Source organism: Columba livia, chromosome 1, assembly GCF_036013475.1.
Source record: "Columba livia isolate bColLiv1 breed racing homer chromosome 1, bColLiv1.pat.W.v2, whole genome shotgun sequence".
Lineage (NCBI taxonomy): Eukaryota > Metazoa > Chordata > Aves > Columbiformes > Columbidae > Columba > Columba livia.
The window spans coordinates 62,812,724-62,833,793 of NC_088602.1; the positions used below are offsets into that span (position 1 = coordinate 62,812,724).

The following is a 21,070-nucleotide window of genomic DNA, read 5'->3' on the forward strand; positions in this document are numbered from 1 at the left end:
CTGCATTGGCTGAAACCACCACTTTACTATGAAGTTTGTACGTACCACTCAAAATATTTAAATAAAACTAATAATCTTAATTGCTCTGGGGTACTGGAACAAAGGTATAAAGGGAACCAAGTGTGAAAAGAAACCATCAAGTTTCCTCTTCCACTGACAACAGTGAGTGCCTCAATAAATATTTTTTTTAAAAAAGAGAGGTCTTCATTAACCAAAAAGCTGGTTATACACGACAGGTTAAAAAACTGTTTCAGACTGTTGAATGAAGGTTTATGCACAGATACATCACAAGTTCAGACAATACATTAATACAAACAAGTTGCTGCCATGAACGTACCTGCTTCATCTTGAGCAGCAGGATGAATAGTAGTTAACACTCCATATCTTTTTCCCCAAGACTTAACATCAAAATAAACATTGCCTAATAGAAAAGAAACATTTAGTTTTACAGGAAAGATGAGGCACATTCATGATGAAGAGGTAACATTTCCCTGAAATCAAAACAAAACACCCTTCAACTCCCCATTTGAAATTCTGATTTATAAATTCAGAAATACGAGGAAAGTAGTAGCACGTTTCCACATCACCAGCTTTTCAGTAACCTCACCGCACGTGCTCATTCTACATACAGGTTAACTTTGTATTCTGGACATCTCCCCAAGTTCTTTCCTGCCCATGCACAGTCAGCAATCCTGTCTCCGACTGAAATGTAGCCTACTGCTACTCCAGTTATAATGCACTTGAATCCTTCCACAACCACCAGCTCTGCCAAAAAAGATCCACACGTTGTGCTTTGCAGGCACGTCTTTCACAGCACCTCCTGTTTAGAGCTAAGAGGTTCCCCCAGCTCTCCTTTGAAGCCAGGCCAGGATTTCCCCACAGGAGCTTAGATAGCAGTTCATTACAGTAAACAATTATATTAAGCAATGAGCTACATTTATCTTCAAAACTGAGTAATAGCTGGTCTGCCCACTCATGTCATCACAAACAAGTTGCTCACACCCTGTCTGTTAATGAACAGAAGGGAAGCCTGGCACAGGGTATCTCATCTGATCCCAAAACAGGATTACTAAGTGTGCTACATTCCTGCGCGTGTGCTGAACAAGGAGCTGCCTTGCAGTAAGTCTTACCTTGCGAGGTTGCATAAGCTTGTCCACTAGCAATTATTGTTTTTATAAAGGAAATTATCTGAGGAATATTGTCAGTCACTCTCATATACACTGTAGGAGGAAGGACCTTAAACAAAGGAAGAGTAACGTCATTAGCCTGTATGAAACACGCTGCTGAACAAGTACCTTCACTCTAAGAAACTTATTTTAAGAAACATTCTCCACAATTTTATCTTTCAAAAAAGATGTTTCAAGTATCATAAAAAGGCCACAAGCAGCATTTGAGATCATATTAACAAAAAAAGAAAAAAAAAAAAAAAAAAAGAGGGGTAGCAAAATAAAACCAATTCATTTTTCCCAGTGCCCTGCTCCCTGCTTCTGACAAGTGTTCTGGACAAGAGGTAAAGCCACCTGAAGTCAATGAAAGAGTATCTGATGTTTCATATGCTTTAGATCAGACTATTTCTGCATAATAGTAAATACGTACTACCCGTGAACCAAGTCTCTATTGTATGGAGCAAAAAATTCTGTGTCCTTAAAGATATTCAGCTTGTTCATTCCAAATCTAGAATTTGCTTCTCCTCCCATTACCTTACTCAAAAGGTGTGCAATATCTTTCCAGAATAATGAAAAAGTAAATCAGTACTCAGTTTCCAGCAACACTGTCACACAGGCAATCAATTTATCTTTTCAGATCAAACTGTCAAAATCAGATTCCGTCCCAAACTAATGGTTTTAAAATACTCTTAAATTTAGAAGCTCAAGGATCTGTACCTTTAAGGCAGCCATATCTTGTTTAAAGTCCTCTTCATAAATACGAGCAAGAGCTATTGGCGATATGTTCATCTGAAAAAGAGAGAAGCAGATTAGTAAATCATAAATCAAAGTAATAATATTAAACATTGCAATCTTTTATCAGACAGTTAGTAGCTAATTTGAAGACTTAAAGAGCCCCCAAGGTAAAGAGTTAGACAGACTTTATTAATCCACCGTTCATGGGGAAGAGATGTAAGTTATAAATAACTTAAAAACAGCATTTTATTTACGCTTCTGAATTGCCAAAATATCAACACATATTTCTTAAGATAAAGCAACTGAAGATTAAAATAACAATCTCCTTCCCTTCCCCATTATTTTCCTCTCGAGAGGGACTTCCATTTCCAACAACAAGATATACTACAGTGCACAGGACGTCAAATTCATTCAACTTATTGGCAGGGGACAACAATACCACCTACATGTCAGAAAGACAGATCAGAGGCTTGCAGGATGAGACAGGATATTAATTTTCAGTGATTAAGAAAAATGAGCTATTTCAGCTGATTGCGGTTACTCATAGATCTTAGTACAATCAGGGGAAATGAGCTGAAAGCCAGTCCCACGCTTTGCCAAGTGTGGCACTTCTCAAGCACCTTCTCTGCATTTCTCATTCACGGCGTGGTGGACAGGAATGGGGGTTCTCACAGAAGTAACGAGAAAGCGCAAACCAAAAGGAAAGAGGCAACTTGCACATGACAAGATACTTGTTCTCAAATACTCAGAAGAGGCCAGGGCTTGAAAGATGCATGACAACAAAACCTGCCCGAGATGGTATCAAAGTGTTTCAAATGTGAGCTTTCACATCTTCTTTGAGAAGAACCTACTGGAGAGGAGACAGCATACTGTCAGTCTCTCCAGCTTGAAGATAACAGAATCATTAACAAAATAAATCCAATTTTATCACTTCCAGTACATTTCTGAAGTACCTTTAAGAGGTCTGATTTTCAGAGTGCAGGTGAGTACCACTATTTGGACAAGCTCCTGGACAAGGCAGGAGTTATGGTGAAGACAGACCAGATGCTCACCGAGAAATGAAACACAGAAGATACTCAGCAGGGAGAAACAAAGGCAAACTTCTGCCTACAGACCAGAGAGAGTGCGCTTCCAGACCCCATTGATAGGACTTATCTTCCTAGACAGCTCAGCTGCTTCTTTGATCAACAGAGAGACAAAGGTTTCTAACAGGAGGAAGGTGGGGAAATTCCTCCCATCCAGATGGATGTCCAAAACCCAAAGAAACTCACCTCTCTCTCAAAGGACCACTGAGGGCATTCAGCACACTCATCATAGACTCAACTTATAGCCCCAGTCTTATCAAGACTTACCCCCACACTCAACGTCAACATTCACGAAGGTGACAAACTCAGACAGGATCAATGAAGCTTTCCAAGGTGCTGATGTTCAGCTAGATGGTGCTCAGCACCTTTCAAGAACCACCCTCAGCCTCCCACGTGTAATGCTATATACACACTGCTATATATACTACATTTAACCACTAACGGCACTCCACGTTGCTCCAGAACACAGCTGGAAGCCTACTGGCTGCTAAGTTTGGGGTTGCTTTGGGGATAAGATACTCTCCAGATGTGCTGAGGATTCACCCTGGCTTTTTTTCCCCTGATGGGCTCCCAGTCCAGGGGCAAGGGCTGGAGGACCCCAGCTGCAGGTGCTGTGACAGTCCTGCCCCCCTCAGCTCTGCACCCATTTACCTCCACACAGCTCTCAACACCCAGCCCTCCAGACTCCAGACCCATGACAGCCATGCCAGGGGACCAGAAATCTCAACATTTATTATCTACTAATTAAGACAAACAGAACTCAACCAAAAAAATCCAAATCCAGGTTAATTTTCCAAGTAAGTAGATGTAGAAAATACCAAACCTTTGGGTCAAAGACCACAGCAAACACTTACCTCATTAGCTCTTTTTATTATCTTGTCATCTATGTCTGTGATTCCCATCACCATGATAACTTCAATTCCAAAAAATCTAGTCATTATCCTTCGAATTATATCAAACTTAACATAGGAGCTGGAAAAGAAAAAACATGAGCTCTTAAACATGCAGAAGAAAGAATAAACTGAAACAAAAATAACCAACAGCACAAACAGCCACAGTGATAATCTAAATACCCCAACGGTTGCAATAAAAAGGTCTTAAGTGCATAAAGTACTTTTCCAAAACTGGGTCTCACCTGCACAAAAGTCAAGCAAACTTCCCTTGAACTGGCCTACCCTCTTCTGGCATTAGTGACACATTACATCAAATTTTCTGAGTGTTTTCTTTTTGCATCTCTTTATTCAAGCACCAAAGCATGTCAGAAGCTATGCGTGAATCAGGAGACTTTCTCAAAGTAAACAGTACCAACAGACACACAGATGAAATATTATTGAAAAAATCCCTTGGGCTTTGTATATTATAACAAGTTTTATAGAATCACAGAATGTCCTGAGTTGGAAGGGACCCACAAGGATCATTGAGTGCAACTCCTGTCCCTGCACAGGACAACCCCACAGTTCACACCATGTGTCTGAGGGTGCTGTCCATTCTCTTCTTGAACACTGTCAGGCTTGGGGCCATGACACCTCCCTGGGGAGCCTGTTCCAGTGCTCCACCACCCTCTGGGGGAAGAACCTTTTCTAATGTCCAACCTAAACCTCCCCTGGCACATCTTCCTGCCATTCCCTCAGGTTCTGTCGTTGGTCACTAAAGAGAAGAGATCAGCACTTGCCCCTCCTCCTCCCCTTGTGAGGAAGCTGTAGCCCCATGAGGTCTCCCCTCAGTCTTCTCCAGGCTGAAAAAACCAAGTGACTTTAGCTGCTCCTCATACGGCTTCCCCTCCAAACCCTGCACCAACTTCGTAGTCCTCTTCTGGACACTCTCCAGTAGCTTTATATCCTTTTAATCCTGTGTTGCCCAGAACTGCACACAGTGCTCCAGGTGAGGCCGCACCAGTGCAGAGCAGAGCGGGACAATCACCTCCCTTGCCCGGCTGGCCATGCTGTGCTTGATGCACCCAGGACACGGGTGGCCCTCTTGGCTGCCAGGGCACACTGCTGGCTCATGTTCAACTTGCCGTCGACCAGAACCCCCAGATCCCTCCCTGCAGAGCCGCTCTCCAGCATTTCATCCCCCAGTTTGTATGTACAGCCAGGGTTGCTGTGTCCCAGGTGCAAAATCCAGCACTTGCTCTTGTTGAACTTCATGCGGTTGGTGATTGCCCAGTTCTCTAATTTGTCCAGGGCCAATCTGCCCTCAAGAGTATGGACAACTCCCCTCAGTTTGTGTCATTGGCAAACTTACTAAGCAATCCCTCAAGTCCTGAGTCTAAGTCATTTATAAAGACATTGAAGAGTACTGGCCCTAAGCTGGATCCCTGTGGAACCTGCTAGTGACTGGTCACCAGCCCAACAAAACCCCATTTACTAGAACCCTTTGAGCCCGACCTGTCAGCCAATTGCTCCCCCACTGCATTGTGTGTTTACCCAGCTGGATGCTGGACTTCTTGTCCAGGAGAATACTGTAAGACACAGTATCAAAGGCTTTATGAAATTCAAAAAAGATCACATCAACAGGCTTCCCTTAGTCAACTACGTGGGTAACCTTGTCATAGAATGAAATAAAGTTTGTCAAGCATGACTTTCCCCTCATGAACACATGCTGGCTGGGACCAATGACTGTATTATCATTCAGATGTTTTTCAATAACTCCCAGAACAATCTTCTCCATGATTTTGCCAGGAACAGAAGGCCTGTATTTGCCAGGGTCATCCCTGTTGCCCTTCTTGTAGGCTGGGACAACGTTTGCCAGCTTCCAGTCATCCAGGATCTCTCAAGATTCCCAAGAGTGTTGAAAAATCACAGAGAGAGCTCTTGCTATGATGTCAGCCAGCTTTTCAAGCACCCCTGGATGAATCCCATCAGGCCACATTGACTTGTGGGGATCTAGCTGGAGTATCAGATCCTGTACAAATTCCGGACTGATTGGGAGTTTATTGTTCTCACAGCCATGGTTTTCCAGCCCAGGGTTATGGGTCTCCCCAAGTCCACCATTGGTGCTGAAGACCGAGGTGAAGAAAGCGCTAAACGTCTCAGCTTTGTCTATGACCCTGTTAATAAGGTGACCGTGCTCATCAAATATAGAGCCAATGTTATTTCTAGTTTTCCTTTTGCCATTAATATATTTTAAAAAGCCTTTTTTATTGTCCTTCACAGCACTGGCCAGCTTCAGTTCCAATTGAGCTTTGGCAGCATGAATTTCCTCCCTGAAATGGAGAGCAGCACCTCTGTAGTTCTCCCCTGTTGCCTGCCCTTGCTTCCACTGACCATGTAATTTCTTTTTTCGCTGTGTTTCAAAAAGAAGATCCCTGCTCAACCAAGCTGGCTTTTTGCCTCCTCTGCTATATTTTCTGCGTTTTGGAAATGCCTGGTCCTGTGCTTTTAAAATTACCAACACTGCCTTCAAAACCTTCTTCCCAGGGAATCTTACTAAGTGTTTTGCTGACCAGCCTGAAGTCTGCTCTCCTGATATCTAGTGTTAAGGTCTTGCTGGCAGTTTTCCTCCCATTAGCAAAGATTTTAAACCTGACTTCTTTGTGGTCTCTGTGGCCAAGGGAACCACCAGTCACCACTTCTCCCACGAGATCCTCTCTGTTAGTGAGAATCAAATCTAGGAAGGTACCTTTCTTGGTAGGTTCTCTTTTTATCTGTACCAAGAAGTTATCAACCAGATGCTTTAGGAATCTTCTGGACATGTTCGTGCCAGCTGTCTGATATTCCCGGTTGACATCAGGCAAGTTGAAGTCCCCCATGAGGACAACTTGGTTTTCAAAAGCCACAGGACAGAAGAACGGGAAGAAATAAAACAGGGTTCAAATGAACTTTGCCTGGGGTTGAGTAACAACTACAGCTACCAGCCACCAAGAAACTATTTCATTCACACACCACCACAGATCTTTTCTGATAGCAAAGAAGGGAGGCTCTGGTGGCTATTTTATTTACACTCGAGAATAATGATGTACCTACAAGCTGTACAGGGCTGTGGCAGCCTCTTGTGCTGCTCACAGTCTCTCCACTTGTAATTCTCAAAACACACTTTGACCAAGTAAAACCCAGTTATCAGGCGAAATATTAAAAGGTGACTGGAGGCTCTGGGTCTGCCCTGGAAGGCAACGAGAATCCTCAGCCTGCACTGGCTTTGGAGATAAAGGAGCCTGAAAAGAGACTTGCAGAGCTACAGGTTCCCATTTCACCTGCAGCACTGTACGAACTACAACTCCCTTGGCTGTCAGAACAAAGAAGTGTAAGAAAATACTGGAAATGGATTTGTATCCCTTAGCAGCAGGGACCAAGTGGCATTAAGGTTCAGATTTATGGATATGTAATATCTTGATGAAGAAAAATACTTACTGTTGTTTGCACTATGCCCATGTTGAAAAATGCTTTATGTAAGGGGCACATGCTGTCAGGGAGACAGTTTTTAATGAATACCAGCTCACTGGGAGTAACCTTCGTCTAATGTGGCAACACGATTCCATAACAATATTAAATTTGTCTTTGGACCCTGTTCCGGGGAACAATGCCAGCATCAACAGCTCAATATTAGATTCAGCAGCCCTGCAGTACTAGTTCCCAGAGCAGACACAAATTTTACAGTGTTCCCTCTCCTCTGATTTTCCAACTGAATTGATGGAAGACACACTGCAAGAGCCAGAGCAGATCTCCTGACCCCTCCAAAAGCAGGGTCCTCACCACGTCAGGACTGAAAAGAAAAAAAAAAGACAGTCAAAATCAGGGAAGCGGCAGAGCAGGCACAAGGGGCTGAATAAAACCTCCTCTCATGCCTGGGTTTACTCTTATTTCCAAGCATTCTGCCAGGAACATGGATGCCAACCAGGCTGCAGCTCACACCAACATGATCAAGACCAGTCTCAGAACTGAGGGAAAAGGGGGCATCATCTGCCAGTCTGATGTTTTTTCTTTATGCAGAATAAGTTTTGGGTATCATTTCAAGGTACACAGAGCACCTGTTTTGAAGTCTGGAAGCACAACACAGTAGAGAAGTTGGTTTACTTAGAGAATTAAAAAATCCTGATGGAGGAGAAAGAGAAACGGAGAAAAATAACGATGCCATTATTTTCAAATTCTTCTCAAGGATCTCAAGCTCATTTCCATTATTTGCTTCTGCATTATTACATGCTACGCTTCTTGTGCCTGTCACAAGTCAAATATAAAAAGAAGGGGAAAAAATGTATTCTGATGATAATATGTTGCAAGACTGACAAAACAATGGTATTTTACAAGAGTGGCACTGTAACAACAGCCATCACCCCATTTGACTTCATGCTCTTTCCTAGGGCATTTCCTGGCCTGTAGAGCCCTATCAGCAGCACGCACTTCAGCTGTGCCTACAGAAGCTCTACAGTTGGACCTAGCTACTGGGAAAAAAATATACAACTAAAAAAAAAAAAGAAGAAAAATCGAGATTGCTCCACCATCCTGAACAAATCTGCTGAGCAAGAGGATGTCAACTCTGACAAGTGCAAGACCACAGACACTGGGAAGGAACGGCCAAATCCTCATACACTGGAGGGTTTAACTGATCGGAACAGAGAGAAGAAGGTCCTTCAGCGCTGGCATCTGCTGGACAGCTGCCCTGTAGGAACAACACATGAAGGCCATAAAGAGGCAGCAGATACAGCAGCTCCTTATCTGCATGATAAGCATGATATCTGCTTGATTCCTCCTCACAAGAAAGACATTGAGGTGCTGGAGCGAGTTCAGAGAAGGGCAATGAAGCTGGTGAGGGGTCTGGAGCACAAGTCTGATGAGGAGCGGCTGAGGGAACTGGGGCTGTTCAGCCTGGAGAAAAGGAGGCTGAGGGGAGACCTTATCCCTCTCTGCAACCACCTGAAAGGAGGTTGTAGCATGGAGGGGGCTGGTCTCTTCTCCAAAGTAACAAGTGATAGGACAAGAGGAAATGGCCTCAAGTTGCGCCAGGGGAGGTTTAGATTGGATATTAGGAAAAACTTATTCACGGAAAGTGTTGTCAGGCATTGGAAAAGGCTGCCCAGGGAAGTGGCTGAGTCACCATCCCTGGAGGTGTTTAGAAGATGCACAGATTAAGTTCTTAGGGACGTGGTTTAGTGACAGTGTTAGGTTAATGGTTGGACTCTGATCTTGAGGGTTTCTTCCAACCAAAATGATTCTATGATACACCACTCCAAAGGCAATATTCAGCCCTAACTATCCTTTCCTAAATCAGCAAGTGAAGAGGTCAGACCCAGGTGGCACAGACATATGGCAAACCTTCACATCAAGAAAGCTTAAAATTGTTAGTTTGGACGCAGAATAAAGAGATGGATAAGAGACCAGGCAGAGCAAGCAAGACTTTCCTACTCTCTTTCAATTGAAAAAGCCCAAAGGCAGGAGAACCACCAACAAAAACTGACATCCAAAAGCCACAGAGAGATGGAAGACCAAAAAGCGAAATTCTCTACCTTTACAAATGCCCTACTCTAGACCCACTATACCCCTTAGTGCCTGCTTTAGCAAAGAGAAACCAGGCAGAGCACGCAAAGGTGGAACAAGACACTCTTCTCCACAGGCCCAGGTGCTGCAAAAAGCTGCCCATACCTGCCCTTCCTCAGGACAACGTTTGATGAGTGAAACATGATATTAGAAGAGCAACATGTGCACATCCAGAAAGGAAAGATACCGAAAACAGCAGGAAACGCACTACAGGTTCTGTTTCCCCGCTTCCATTTGCTCCTTGTGGTATTAAATACTGCCTTTTGCTCAGCCATCTCAGGAACTGTCTTCAGCCATACAAACTCTAACCCACAAAATCAGTACATTAAAAAATAATAATAATAATTAAAAAAAAAAGTTTGACAGCACTGATCAATTGTCTCCTAGGGACAGGAGCAATTTCTGCAATTCCCTCCCCTGTGGCAGCACATCAGGGAACGCCGGCCCTGCTGTACTAGAGAACCTAGACTCGGTGACAGAGAAAATAAAGGTATTAGCATCTTTTTATACAGCTGCTCTCAAGCTATGATTTTAAATTGTAATTATTTCATGGAAAACTGTTAACATAGCCTGTATCACAATAACTGTAGATTTAAATACACAAATTGCTATGACTTTTTTTTATATATATAAATATTAAAGTTCACCTGAAGGTACTAAGAACAAATTAAATAATTCGTTTTCTTGATTTTTAGATCACCAGTAAAAAGCTAGGTTAGCTTCCTGGTAAAACTGGACTAAAACAACAAGGAAAAAAATAACACTACATAGACATAATGGTACAGCAGCATTTAAAAAGAGCTTGCCAAAAGTATTTTTACATTACTGGCATTTTAAAACTTCAGTTTTAAAGAAAGAAGTGGCAGTTAGGCAGTACTACAATAGCTCAACACCAAGCAAAATCGAACATAAGTTTCTGAATGAAGTTGAGACCAGACCAGAAGCTGCAAAATGCCCTACAATAAAAGGGAATTATTCAAACAATACTAAAAAAAACCAAACCAAAACAAAACAAAAAAAGCCCAAACAAACAAAAACCACCCAAAACTGCAAAAACAAACATCAACAAACAAACACGCAAAACCAAACCAAACAAAACAGCATCTGATCTTCACACAGACAGCAATTATCTGAGAAACCCCCACTCTTCCAAAGAGCCCAAAGCATCTTGTTCACTCAAGAATTCTGAGACGGGAGCTCAAGAGCAGCTGAGCTGCTGCAGCTCCCACCAGCTGCACAGGGACCTGCAGGCGCCCTGTACGTCTTCTCACCAGGTGCCTTTTTAAACAACTGGCAGCAGCTTTCTCTGCTGCATTTAAAGTATTTTTTCAAGATTACATATGATGAAGCTGGTTTATTATTGCAATTATCCTAACGACTTGTGAAGAAAATGCTGAGCTGTTCTATTGGTTTGGTTTTTTTAATAAAAAAACCACAATAAGCCACTGAAACTTTTACTATGCCAAAAGGCCTTTAAGGTACCTGAGCCTTCTGACATTCAAGAACTGATATTTTAACTGTTAAGCTTAAAAGCAACTTTTTACAAGCCAGCCCTAAACTGCTTTTCCTTGGTGCTGACAGTGCCCAAACTTAATTTGAAGCAGAACTCTGTCACATGAACAAGAGGGTCTGCTCCAGGACCCCAGCTCCTCTGCACAAGAGGTCATGTTGTGCCGATACAACTGAAATAATTCACCGTGTCCAGCAAAAAGAAAAAAAAGTGTGCATTCTGAACACTTTTCACCCCACAACTGCATCTTGTGATGAGCTGCACCAACAGCCCCTTCTGTGCTCCCCAGGGCCGGGTGTTTGGGGGGGATCCCAAACAGGATTTTCGCCTTTTGCATGGAACAGGAGCTGAAGCGCCGGCGCTGCCACAGCAGCGGCTCCCAGCGGGGTCTGTCACCCAAGGACAGCATCTGTCAGTCACCAGGGACGGCTGGGATGGGGTCTGTCACCCAGAGACAGGGTCTGTCACCTGGGATGAGGTCTGTCTGTCGCCCAGGGCCGGGGTCTGTCACCCAGGGCCGGGGTCGGTCTGTCACCCAGGGCCGGGGTCGGTCTGTCACCCAGGGCCGGGGTCGGTCACCCAAGGATGCGGTTGGTCTGTCACCCAGGGACAGGGTCTGTCACCTGGGATGAGGTCTGTCTGTCACCCAGGGACAGGGTCTGTCACCCAGGGATGCGGTCGGTCTGTCACCCAGGGACGGGGTCTGTCACCTGGGATGAGGTCTGTCTGTCACCCAGGGACAGGGCCTGTCACCCGGCCACACGCTGCCCGGTACCGCATCCCCCACCCCCGCGACCACGGACAGCCGCCACTCACCAGGCGTGCCCGAGATGTGCCTGGTCGTACACTGTCGGCCCGCAGCTGTACCTGCGGAGAGGGGACACAAACCGTACCTGTCACCACCAGCCCGGCCGGCGGGGGCGGCCCCGCGGCCAGTCCCGAACCCCACGCTTCCCCCCCGCCCCACCACGGCAGCCCCGCAAGGCATTACCAGGTCGCCACTCCTTCCGCGGCCAGTACGAGCGGCTCCTTGCTCCGGCTCCGGCTGTTGTAAGCCACGATCCCGCTGTCCCGCCCCGCCGGCGGCACCCACTCCCGCCGCCGCGCCGCTCCGCAACACCGCCGCGCCGCCGCCCGCCCCTCGCCGGGGCCGCGCAGCCGGGCCGCCGCCACCGCTCCGCGCAGCATGGCCACAGCCCCCGGCCGCGGGCGGGCGACCGGCGGCTCCGCCTCTCGCGGGGGAGGAAGCGAGGGGAGCGGGCACAACCCGCCGCGCCTGTCACCGCGACAGCCGCGCCGCCTGTGCCGGGAAACAGCAGCCGAGTGGGGTACCTACAGCCGGAGCGGCAGGAAGAGGAGGGGCCTGCGGGCAGGGGGCCGGGCCGCCTCTTGCCGGCCGCGGAATTCTGCACCGGCCCGGCCCGAGCAGGTTCCTCGGAGTTCCTTACGGTGAGTCCGGCCGGCTGGGGCCAGGCTGAGGACCCTGGGGGTGCGGGGCCGAGGGCTCGGGCTGGCGGCTCAGCTCGGTGCGGGTACGCAGCCCTGTGCTTCGGTTTAACGATGTTTCTTCTTAAAGAGGTCTTCACTGAGGGGTTTGTAATGATTCTTGGATGATTAAACAAAAGAGTCTCCGCTGTGTCAAGTCAATTTTGGTCAAACGGGGGTGGATGCATTTTACGGTGCCTTTCAGGTCAGGGAACAGCAAGCAGCCTGTCTGCCTCCCAAAGAAACACGTGGTGTGACATGGCCGTGCTGGACGGGGTACATCAGAGTTTCAAAGAACACTTCTGCACCCCTGATCCTATGTACCTGTGTAAAGTCCTGCCCAACTTAGATTTTTTAAAAAACGACCGGAACTTCTGGGTGCTCAGTGAGGCACCCTGAGCATTATCCAGCTGATTGTCAAGGTCTGGTGCTTTCCAGGGTCAGGACCAGCAAAGGACCTGTGTTTTATGATGGTGTTTTTCTCATCTCATGGTGGATTTCTTTTTTTCTTTTCCCTTTCAGAGCATACTGAGAAAACAGGACTTAACTGGCTGCAGTACCTTCACCCAGTTTGGAAACTATGAGCTACTTCACTACAGGAAAGACACTGAGGTGCTGGAGCGAGTTCAGAGAAGGGCAAGGAAGCTGATGAGGGGTCTGGAGCACAAGTCTGATGAGGAGCGGCTGAGGGAACTGGGGCTGTTTAGCCTGGAGAAAAGGAGGCTGAGGGGAGACCTTATCCCTCTCTGTAACCACCTGAAAGGAGGTTGTAGCATGGAGGGGGTTGGTCTCTTCTCCCAAGAAACAAGTGATAGGACAAGAGGAAATGGCCTCAAGTTGCGCCAGGGGAGGTTTAGATTGGATATGAGGAAAGACTTATTCACGGAAAGTGTTGTCAGGCATTGGAACAGACTGCCCAGGGAAGTGGCTGAGTCACCATCTCTGGAGGTGTTTAGAAGATGCACAGATGAGGTTCTTAGGGACATAGTTTAGTGCCAGAGTTAGGTTAATGATTGGACTCAATGATCTTGATGGTCTCTTCCAACCTAAATGATTCTATGAATAGAAGTATATTGGAACAGACATAAGCTTTACCAAGAGCCTTTTTTAACTAGCATCTTTTTTCCAAAAGTAAGTGTGAGCAGGTAACAAGAAAACAAGGGAGAAATCTACAAGCATATGCTACTCTCCCAGCTTCTGACCAGATGACTTCCTCAGCTGAATGTGTTGAGGTTGATTTGTTTGGTTTGTTTTTTCTTCCAGTTTTTTGCCCTCCTTCAGTGGATTGCTCTACCATTAACTTCCCCAGCCTCTGTGAAACTACATCAACTCCAGCCCTTGGCAAGTAGTACTGTAGGTCCACTGCCGTTTTTAGGAAGCATCCTCTTGGCACGTGTTGAAGTTGAGGCTGATTAGCTCCAGTTGCCACCACCCTTGCTCTTCTTGCTCTTGCATGAGGAAGGTGAACCATGAGTTCCAGCACATGCTCTCTGCCCTGCTCCCGACTGTCTTCCTCTATAGGAGCCTCTGAGTGGGATGTTCAGAGCGGAACCTTTTCAGATCTCCCCGACCACTGCATTACTGACCTGCTGAAGAAGCACCTAGGCCTCTGGGAGGAAGGCAACACTGAGTGACAGCAGCCTTTCTTGACTGGATGCTGCAGGGAACGGGACTGGCTGTGCCAGAGTGCCTCACAGAAGTCTTTGTATTGTTTCCTCTACTATCTGCCAGGGACAGGTTTGATAGATTTTTCTCATATGTAATATGATCATTTAAAATCATTGCATAATAATATATGTCCATCTAAAGCTTACTTCATTTTAGAAGGTATTAGATACGAATCCCTACCAGTGACAATTGTTTCCTTTTTTTTCTTAATATGCACTTTCCACAATATTTTTCATTTAACTGTCTTAACTTTTTGACCAAATAAGAAACCTATTTTATGGGCTCACTAATTTGAGACTAAATAGGATGAAACTGAAGATACTATCCGATAACCTTTGTAAATGTTTGCTTTGTATGTTTCTCAGGAAGCTTCACAAGCCAATTATTTCAGTTTCCATAGTGAGCCCGTTTTGATGTCTTCGCCATTCAACACACATCCTGTTAAGAGTTGTCATTAACTCTGTTGTCTTCTTTGTTCTGTATGGTGTCAAGCACTTTGACAGCGTCCAAATCAATACTAAGTAACAATGGATGTTTTTTTAGCCTTAATTCCAGGTTTAGCTATCACGGATGAAACTGTCAACAGATCAGAAGAATGCAGGAGCTTTTTCTTTCCTTGGTGGTTTCAGGAGGCTTAGCATCTGTGCTATCCAGACTGGCTTTTAGCATTTGGTCCAGAAACCTCTATGTCCTGCTATAAAACATAATTTTTTCTGAGAGCAGGAAAGGCCACAGTTATTATTAAATGCCTGAAGTAAACAGTTAACATCATTCACACTTGAGATTTGTTTTAATGCAGTAGAATATATTCAATGGAATGGTGGAAAGTATTCTACAAGCACTGAAGTACCAAAAGAATATAATTTCAAATGAAAAGCAATACTAATCCTGATGGATTAGAACCATAAATTATGTATTTTTAAAACACCAGCATTCTCAGAAACAATCAAGCATACGGCTGTAAGCACACCTCTATTTATGCCACCTATATCTGCCTCCTTTTATACCTTTATTCCTGGTCTGAGACATGTGGAATGAGACAATACTTGTCTACCAGAGAGGTAGAAAAGCAGCAAAGGATTTTTTGCCTCCATCAGCAGATTCATCTTTGCTTCCGCCTGGAGCAGATGATGCCTTTAGAAGTTGCCAGCAGCTGGAGGCAGGGCATAGCTGATCAATACCAGGCCTGGGCCTGCTGTGCTCCTGTTACTTGTGTATTTTCTGGTGAGCAGCTGGTAGGAGATGCTTGGTCAAAAGTCCACTGAGGTGTGTCTGGCTGAGCTTCAGGTAAACTGGTGTTTCAAGGGGACATCCATGTATTTAATATTGTCAGGTCAGCATCTCACATTCTTCTTAGAAGCTGTTAAGCCTAAAACTTTTTTCTTTTTTTTTAAATAACTGAAACTCTAAGGTGAAGAGGTGACTCCTGAACACCTTAGAATGGGTTTGTGTATTTTTTGTTGCTCTATCTGCATATGCAAGAAGACAATGTTTCCCTTCTGGGCTTGATCAAAAGGGAAAATTCTAGTAGAAGCGCAGCTGTGTGTTCTCTCCACCAGCAGTTCTGCAGAACTTCTGAGGTGGGCAGAGAGGATCTCTAGTGGTTCTGGCTCACTTGTCTTCTCTTTTATTTTCCAGTTTCCAGTCCCACGTATTCAGACCAAGACTACCTAGAAGATTTGTCCCCAAGAGGTAAGATCAGTGGGCAAATCCCAGAGCATGTTTTGTATCACAAGTAAATAAAAATTAAGCTAACCATTCATTTTCACTTTATATTTATTATTAGGAGATACATGCTTGGTAAGGTTTTACAGTTTTCCCCCTATTGCTAAAGGTGCTGCATTTTTCTTCTAAACAATTAAACCACATGGTTTTAGGATTGTTGACAGAGAAAAAAGGCTGCATTTGTAGTGTCATCAAGAGCACACTTCCAGTATCAGTGACCCTTCTTGGCAGATTCTAATTCAGGAACCTGGCAAGGAAGCTGACTCAGAGATAATAAGGAGTAAAAAGGTTGTAAAGATGAACTACAAACCAAAAGCAAGGAAGAGCTAAATCCACTGTGGTGGGCTGAATTTCTCTTAGCATTCTGTAGTAGTCTGTAATAACAGCCACGTTTTTACTTACCTTTTATAGCCCTTTTTTTTTTTTTTTCCACAAAACCTAGGTGCTTATCAGTTTGTGTAAGAATCTCATTTAATTTTTGAACAAAGAATAAAAATTGTCTCAACTTATTACAACTGCTTGACTCGAAAATATTGTAAATGTTGAGTGGCTAGTCCCCCAAATATTCACAAAGTAAAGAGTATGTTTTATAAAAATCATCTTGAGATAACTATTCTAAAAGAGTGATTCTGGGGTAATGAAATAAAACTACAAAATAAATTTCATTGGTGGACATAAAGAAAAAAATAAAGTTTTCTGCTGTTATCAAAAACCTAGTAGGCTGGACTCTGAGTTTTTAACACTGTCTACTGTTGTTCAGACAACCCACCTGCCGACTGCTCTAACAAATGCTGCCTGGTTTTCATCAGAAGTGTTTGGGTCCACAGTTTTCAGAAACAAGCCTGAGGGTTGGTATGAATTTGGCCGGTGGTCACATCAGTGTCTTTGTGAGTGGTTTCCAGCTGCTGCGGTGCATCTCTCTTGAACTCATTGTGGAAATGTGGAGCCCATGGAATAAGCTTCCCATGATCTGTGCTGACTTCAAGCTGGGGAAACTCAGATGTGCTTCTGCCTTGGCCTTGTGCTGCGATGTATAATTACTAGTTTCAGTCAGAATTTTTCGCCCACCTTTAATACCAGAGCTGTTCAAGCTCAATAGGTGCAGCAGGCACAAGAAAGAGATGGCAGCAGCCAGAAAACTGGTGAGAAAAGAGGCAGCGAGTGCAACAGTCTCAGTGCAGACAGAGGAAGAGAGGAGGAGCTCTATCCAGTGAAACATCTGTTTTCTTAAGCAGGGACTTAAAAATCAAACTAACAATTAAAAAAAAAAAAAAGTTTAGAATGGCAGGCCTATGTTAAGTAAGTGTTTGGGAAGTTTGTGAAGTTCTTGAGCCTTTATTAGGAAACAGAAAAAGACCAACCCAGATAGATTTGTTTTCCAGAATTTAGAATCCATTAATCCCACATAATTTGCTGACATGAACAGGTATTTTTGGTTCAAATATCTGCAAATTGTGTACGCTGTCCAGTGCACAGACAGTGCACATCCTGTCAAAGTGTGAACTATGACTTGTCTGCTGGTCTTCATACTTGCAAACCTCAGCTCTGCTCATTTTGCATGTTAACCTTTTGTAGTTTTGTTTCAAAACCTTCAACCATAAGCAAAATGAATAGACTTGTAAAATTACATTATCATCACGCAGGTAAGTATGAATTTAGCATCATAGAGAATAAACAGACAAACAACCAAAAATAAACCAACCCATGTGTAAATGTAGAAGAGAGGGATGAACCTATTAAATGCTGAAAAACAGCAATTCATTACAAGGAATAAATCATATGATTAATCTGTACCTATAAGATATAATAACCATCAGAAGACACTACGTTTTCTAATAAATAGAGACACAGCTGTAGTAATTACATAGTATTTCATATAGGAATATTCAACTAAGGCAGAGAAAGATAAAGGAGGCAGCCAGAATTTCTTATACCAGCTATCCTCATATATTCAGTGTCTGCATTTGCAGAACATGTTTGGAGGTTTGGGATGTTATGTTCCTCATATTAAGAATTCTGAACTTTATGCCAATGAGACAGAATAACCATAATGACTGGAATAACCATAATTACTGGAATATTTATATATGATGTATATATATACACTACACAGTAGTTGCCTAAGTTGTTAATCTGGTTCCCTTGATTCCCACTGCTGTAAATGTAGATCTTGAGTAAGGTAACAGCCTCAAGAAACTTCTGAAAACCCCAGAGGTTTGGGTTTCTAAACAGGAAAGATTTCTTGTAATCAGAGCAAAGGGGCCTGGAAGCAGGAGGAGGGAATTAGATACTTTATGTTCCCATTAAGTATATAAAAATAGGAAAAAAAATGAAGCCCACGAGCCATTTCCTTCTCTGATATATGACGTTCATTCCCTACACTTCTACTTGTGAATGCTCCACCAGAGTAAGAAAGAGACCCCTAATACAAAAACCAAACAAACAAAACCACAACCAAAACAAACTCAACTGAAACTCCATTCAAAATCTCCCATATCTCACCTGCAGTTCAGAGGCAAGAGGCCAAACTAAAAAGCAAGCAAAGGAGAAGGAAAAGCAGCAGAAATGGAAAACGTGTGCCAGCTCCACATCTTCCAAAACTTTCCAACCTGGAGATGTACACATATACCTGATTTGCCCTGCTGGCTTCCTAAAAAGATGGCTAACATGCTGCTGAGCCTAGAGGGGGGTGCAGAGAGTAGGTATTTCTTGGTACAGGTATATTTGATTACAGCGCTACACAAAGTGCTGAGAATCATCACGGGTAACTGTGAAAGGGGACTGTCCAAGTGTTGACCCAATGCATTCTCAGGTGAGCTCAGCCCCATCCTTTCTGTAGGACTTGTGCATAGTCCGATGATGTTTTTTTCTGTCACTCTTGTGGCAACATATGAGAGGCTAACAGAGGAAGATCTAGTAGATGGAACTTTAAAGAGGCAGTTGATACCAGGCTCTCTAACCTCAATGCATCCAAGCCTATCAATACTTCAGAGCAAATTACTAAAGCCTAACAGGCCACAACTACACTTGAAAGTGGTACTTTTTTTTTTTTTTAATCTATAAGGAGAAAGGACAGAAGTTCTTGTTTAGTAAATCAGTGGGTACTTTAACAAACTGATTTCTTATTTGTGTGTGTAATTATTACTGTATGTCTAGAATGGTGGTTAACTTTTTTGCAAGAATGACTCTTTTGGGGACTCATTTGAATTCTCTTCAGATGTCTTGCCTCTACTGAGTCATAATTATTGGCTTGGGTTCTTACACAGACTGTCAGCTACCTTTAATTGCTGACAGTGGCTCAGCTTCTTCAAGACAAGGGTGAAACAGGCTGTGACTACCCAGGTGGTGCAAATAATTTAGAATAGGTGTTCCCAGGCTAGTGATGCCATTACACAACTTCCTCTTGACGCCACCGTAAACCAGAACACACAGGGCCAGAAACACTGGCTTGGAGCATTGACTAGGTGCTGTAGTACACATCATCATTTACATACTTAAGATCTCAGGTTTTCCAGGTTTACATCAGCTAGTACAGCAACACACAGAAACTGAAAGTGATGGGAAGAACTGAGAACTTGCAGGTATCTTCAGAAAACAAGCAGCTGCCCTCTGAAATCTGCCCAAAGGTGTGGGGCAGGGTCAGTTCAAATTAGGCTTCGTCTAATTTAGACCGGCTCCACTCCTCAGAAGTATTTCGGTGCTTGGCTCCCACTGGAGGGATCAGTAAATAGATGCCTGCGCTCCTCTGAAAAACCCACTCCGGGCGTTCAAACACCAAGCTGATGACAGCAGCAGAAATATTTAAATGGGGTTAAGATGCGGAGTTCCATCGTCAGGCTGTCACTCTCTCTGTTCCCTACAAGCAGCAGAACAGCAGTGCCTCAATAAACAACGACTGTACCAGCAAGTCTGACCGTTTAGAAGCCATGACTCAGTCTCTCCTAAATTAGGGGATTGCCAGTGACGTTAAAAAAAAGAAATCAAAAAAAAAAAAAACAGAGGCAGAAAGCGCGCGTTGTTTTGCTCTGCTGGAGCTGGTTTCTAGGCCCGCCTTCCCCGCTACTCGACCCCGCCGATCTTGGCGGGACCGGGTGTCCGCACGGACTCCCCAACAGGCCGTGTCAGGAACACGCGAGCCCTTCTCTTTAACGAGGGACGAAATCAAACCGCCGGCGCCGTCACCAGCCCCTCACCCCGGCGGGCCGGAGCCCGCCCTGCGCGGCCCCGCGGGCGGGGCTGGGCCGCCACCGCCTCCCCTCAGCACCCGCCCCGCCTCCCGCCCCGCTGGGGTGCTGGAGCCCCGGTGCCAGAGTGGGCAGCGGGGCAGGCAGGGGTGGCCATCGCCGGCACAGAAGGGGTCTGCCGGCCCTACCGCCGTTCAGAGCCGCGCCGGGGCGGGAAGGCGGATTCAGCAGGCTCGGGGGAGCCCAGGGAGGAGGGAGAGTCTGGTCTCCCCTCGCCCCGCCGGACCGGCGCGTTACCGACCGGCCCGCGGCGGGGCAGCTGCTGGGTATGAACAGCCACGGCAGCAGCTTCAGGGAGCAAAGGCGGCCTGCCGCGGCGAGCTCCAGCGCAGGAAAGGTGACCCACAGCGGGGCGCTTCCTCACAGCCTCCGGGACAGCCTGGCAGGGAATGGGCACGGGGCTGCACCCGGCGACCCTTCTCCTCACCAGAGGCGCTCCCTACCGGGAGTGGGGACACCCCGCTGCTCCGTGAGGCAGATCCACCCCCTCACGCCCGGGGCACTGCCCCCGCCCCAGCAGCACCGCTAACCCTTCCCTCGCCGCTGCCTGCCGCAGCGCGGGAGAAGGGGCGCCCGTCCCGCGCTGCCCCCCGGGGGCCGCTGGGAAATGTAGTCGGATCCCGCCCGTAACGGGCGGCTCCATTTCCTCGCGCTGCAGGGAGTGCGCGTGCGCGAGCCCGCCTTCTCCCCCTTCCCCCCCCCCCCGCCCCAGCACGTTACCGCCCCTTCTGCCGCGGCCGGTATCCCGGGCAGCGTTGTCACCGCGACGGCCTCCCTCCCTCCCTCCCGCCTGGTGGGGATTGGCTGAGGGAGGTAAGGGGCGGTGCAGGAGGGAAGAGTGATTGGCTGGGGCGGGTGTCACCCGCCGCGGGGATGATTGATGTGGCTGCCTGCTGAGGAAAAGGGGGAGGCAGCGTTTCTCCTCAGCGTCCGGCGCCGCGCCGGTACAACCCAGCCCCCCAAGCGGGGTGGCGGCGGCGCC

The 21,070-nt window shown here is 45.8% G+C and overlaps 1 protein-coding gene and 2 long non-coding RNA genes across 5 annotated transcripts in view; 1 reads left to right on the forward strand and 2 right to left on the reverse strand.

Annotated features, from left to right (window-relative positions):
* The window catches only part of CARS2 (cysteinyl-tRNA synthetase 2, mitochondrial), a 41,453-nt gene extending 29,270 nt beyond the window's left edge, over positions 1-12,183 (reverse strand). Inside the window, exons 1-7 of one of the 3 annotated variants that reach the window (XM_065058580.1) lie at positions 11,958-12,031; positions 11,783-11,833; positions 6,608-7,687; positions 3,841-3,958; positions 1,884-1,955; positions 1,131-1,236; positions 338-421 (exon numbers count right to left, since the gene is read on the reverse strand). In XM_065058580.1, coding sequence (XP_064914652.1) covers positions 338-421; positions 1,131-1,236; positions 1,884-1,955; positions 3,841-3,924 — 346 coding nt within the window. In that variant the 5' untranslated portion in view covers positions 3,925-3,958; positions 6,608-7,687; positions 11,783-11,833; positions 11,958-12,031. Of the gene's footprint in view, positions 1-337; positions 422-1,130; positions 1,237-1,883; positions 1,956-3,840; positions 3,959-6,607; positions 7,688-11,782; positions 11,834-11,957 lie in introns of all 3 variants that reach the window. The other 2 variants (XM_065058565.1, XM_065058571.1) reach the window with 2 other exon arrangements.
* A 92-nt stretch (positions 12,184-12,275) lies between these two features.
* Positions 12,276-16,556, forward strand: LOC110364599 (uncharacterized). Its single transcript, XR_010471643.1, has 3 exons — positions 12,276-12,415; positions 12,974-13,063; positions 13,715-16,556. It is a non-coding gene; the product is annotated as an uncharacterized LOC110364599 (long non-coding RNA).
* On the reverse strand, positions 14,855-20,933 carry LOC110364601 (uncharacterized). The gene is made up of 2 exons (XR_002423490.2): positions 20,532-20,933; positions 14,855-19,700 (listed from the first exon to the last, which is right to left on the reverse strand). It is a non-coding gene; the product is annotated as an uncharacterized LOC110364601 (long non-coding RNA).
* Positions 20,934-21,070: the final 137 nt, after the last annotated feature.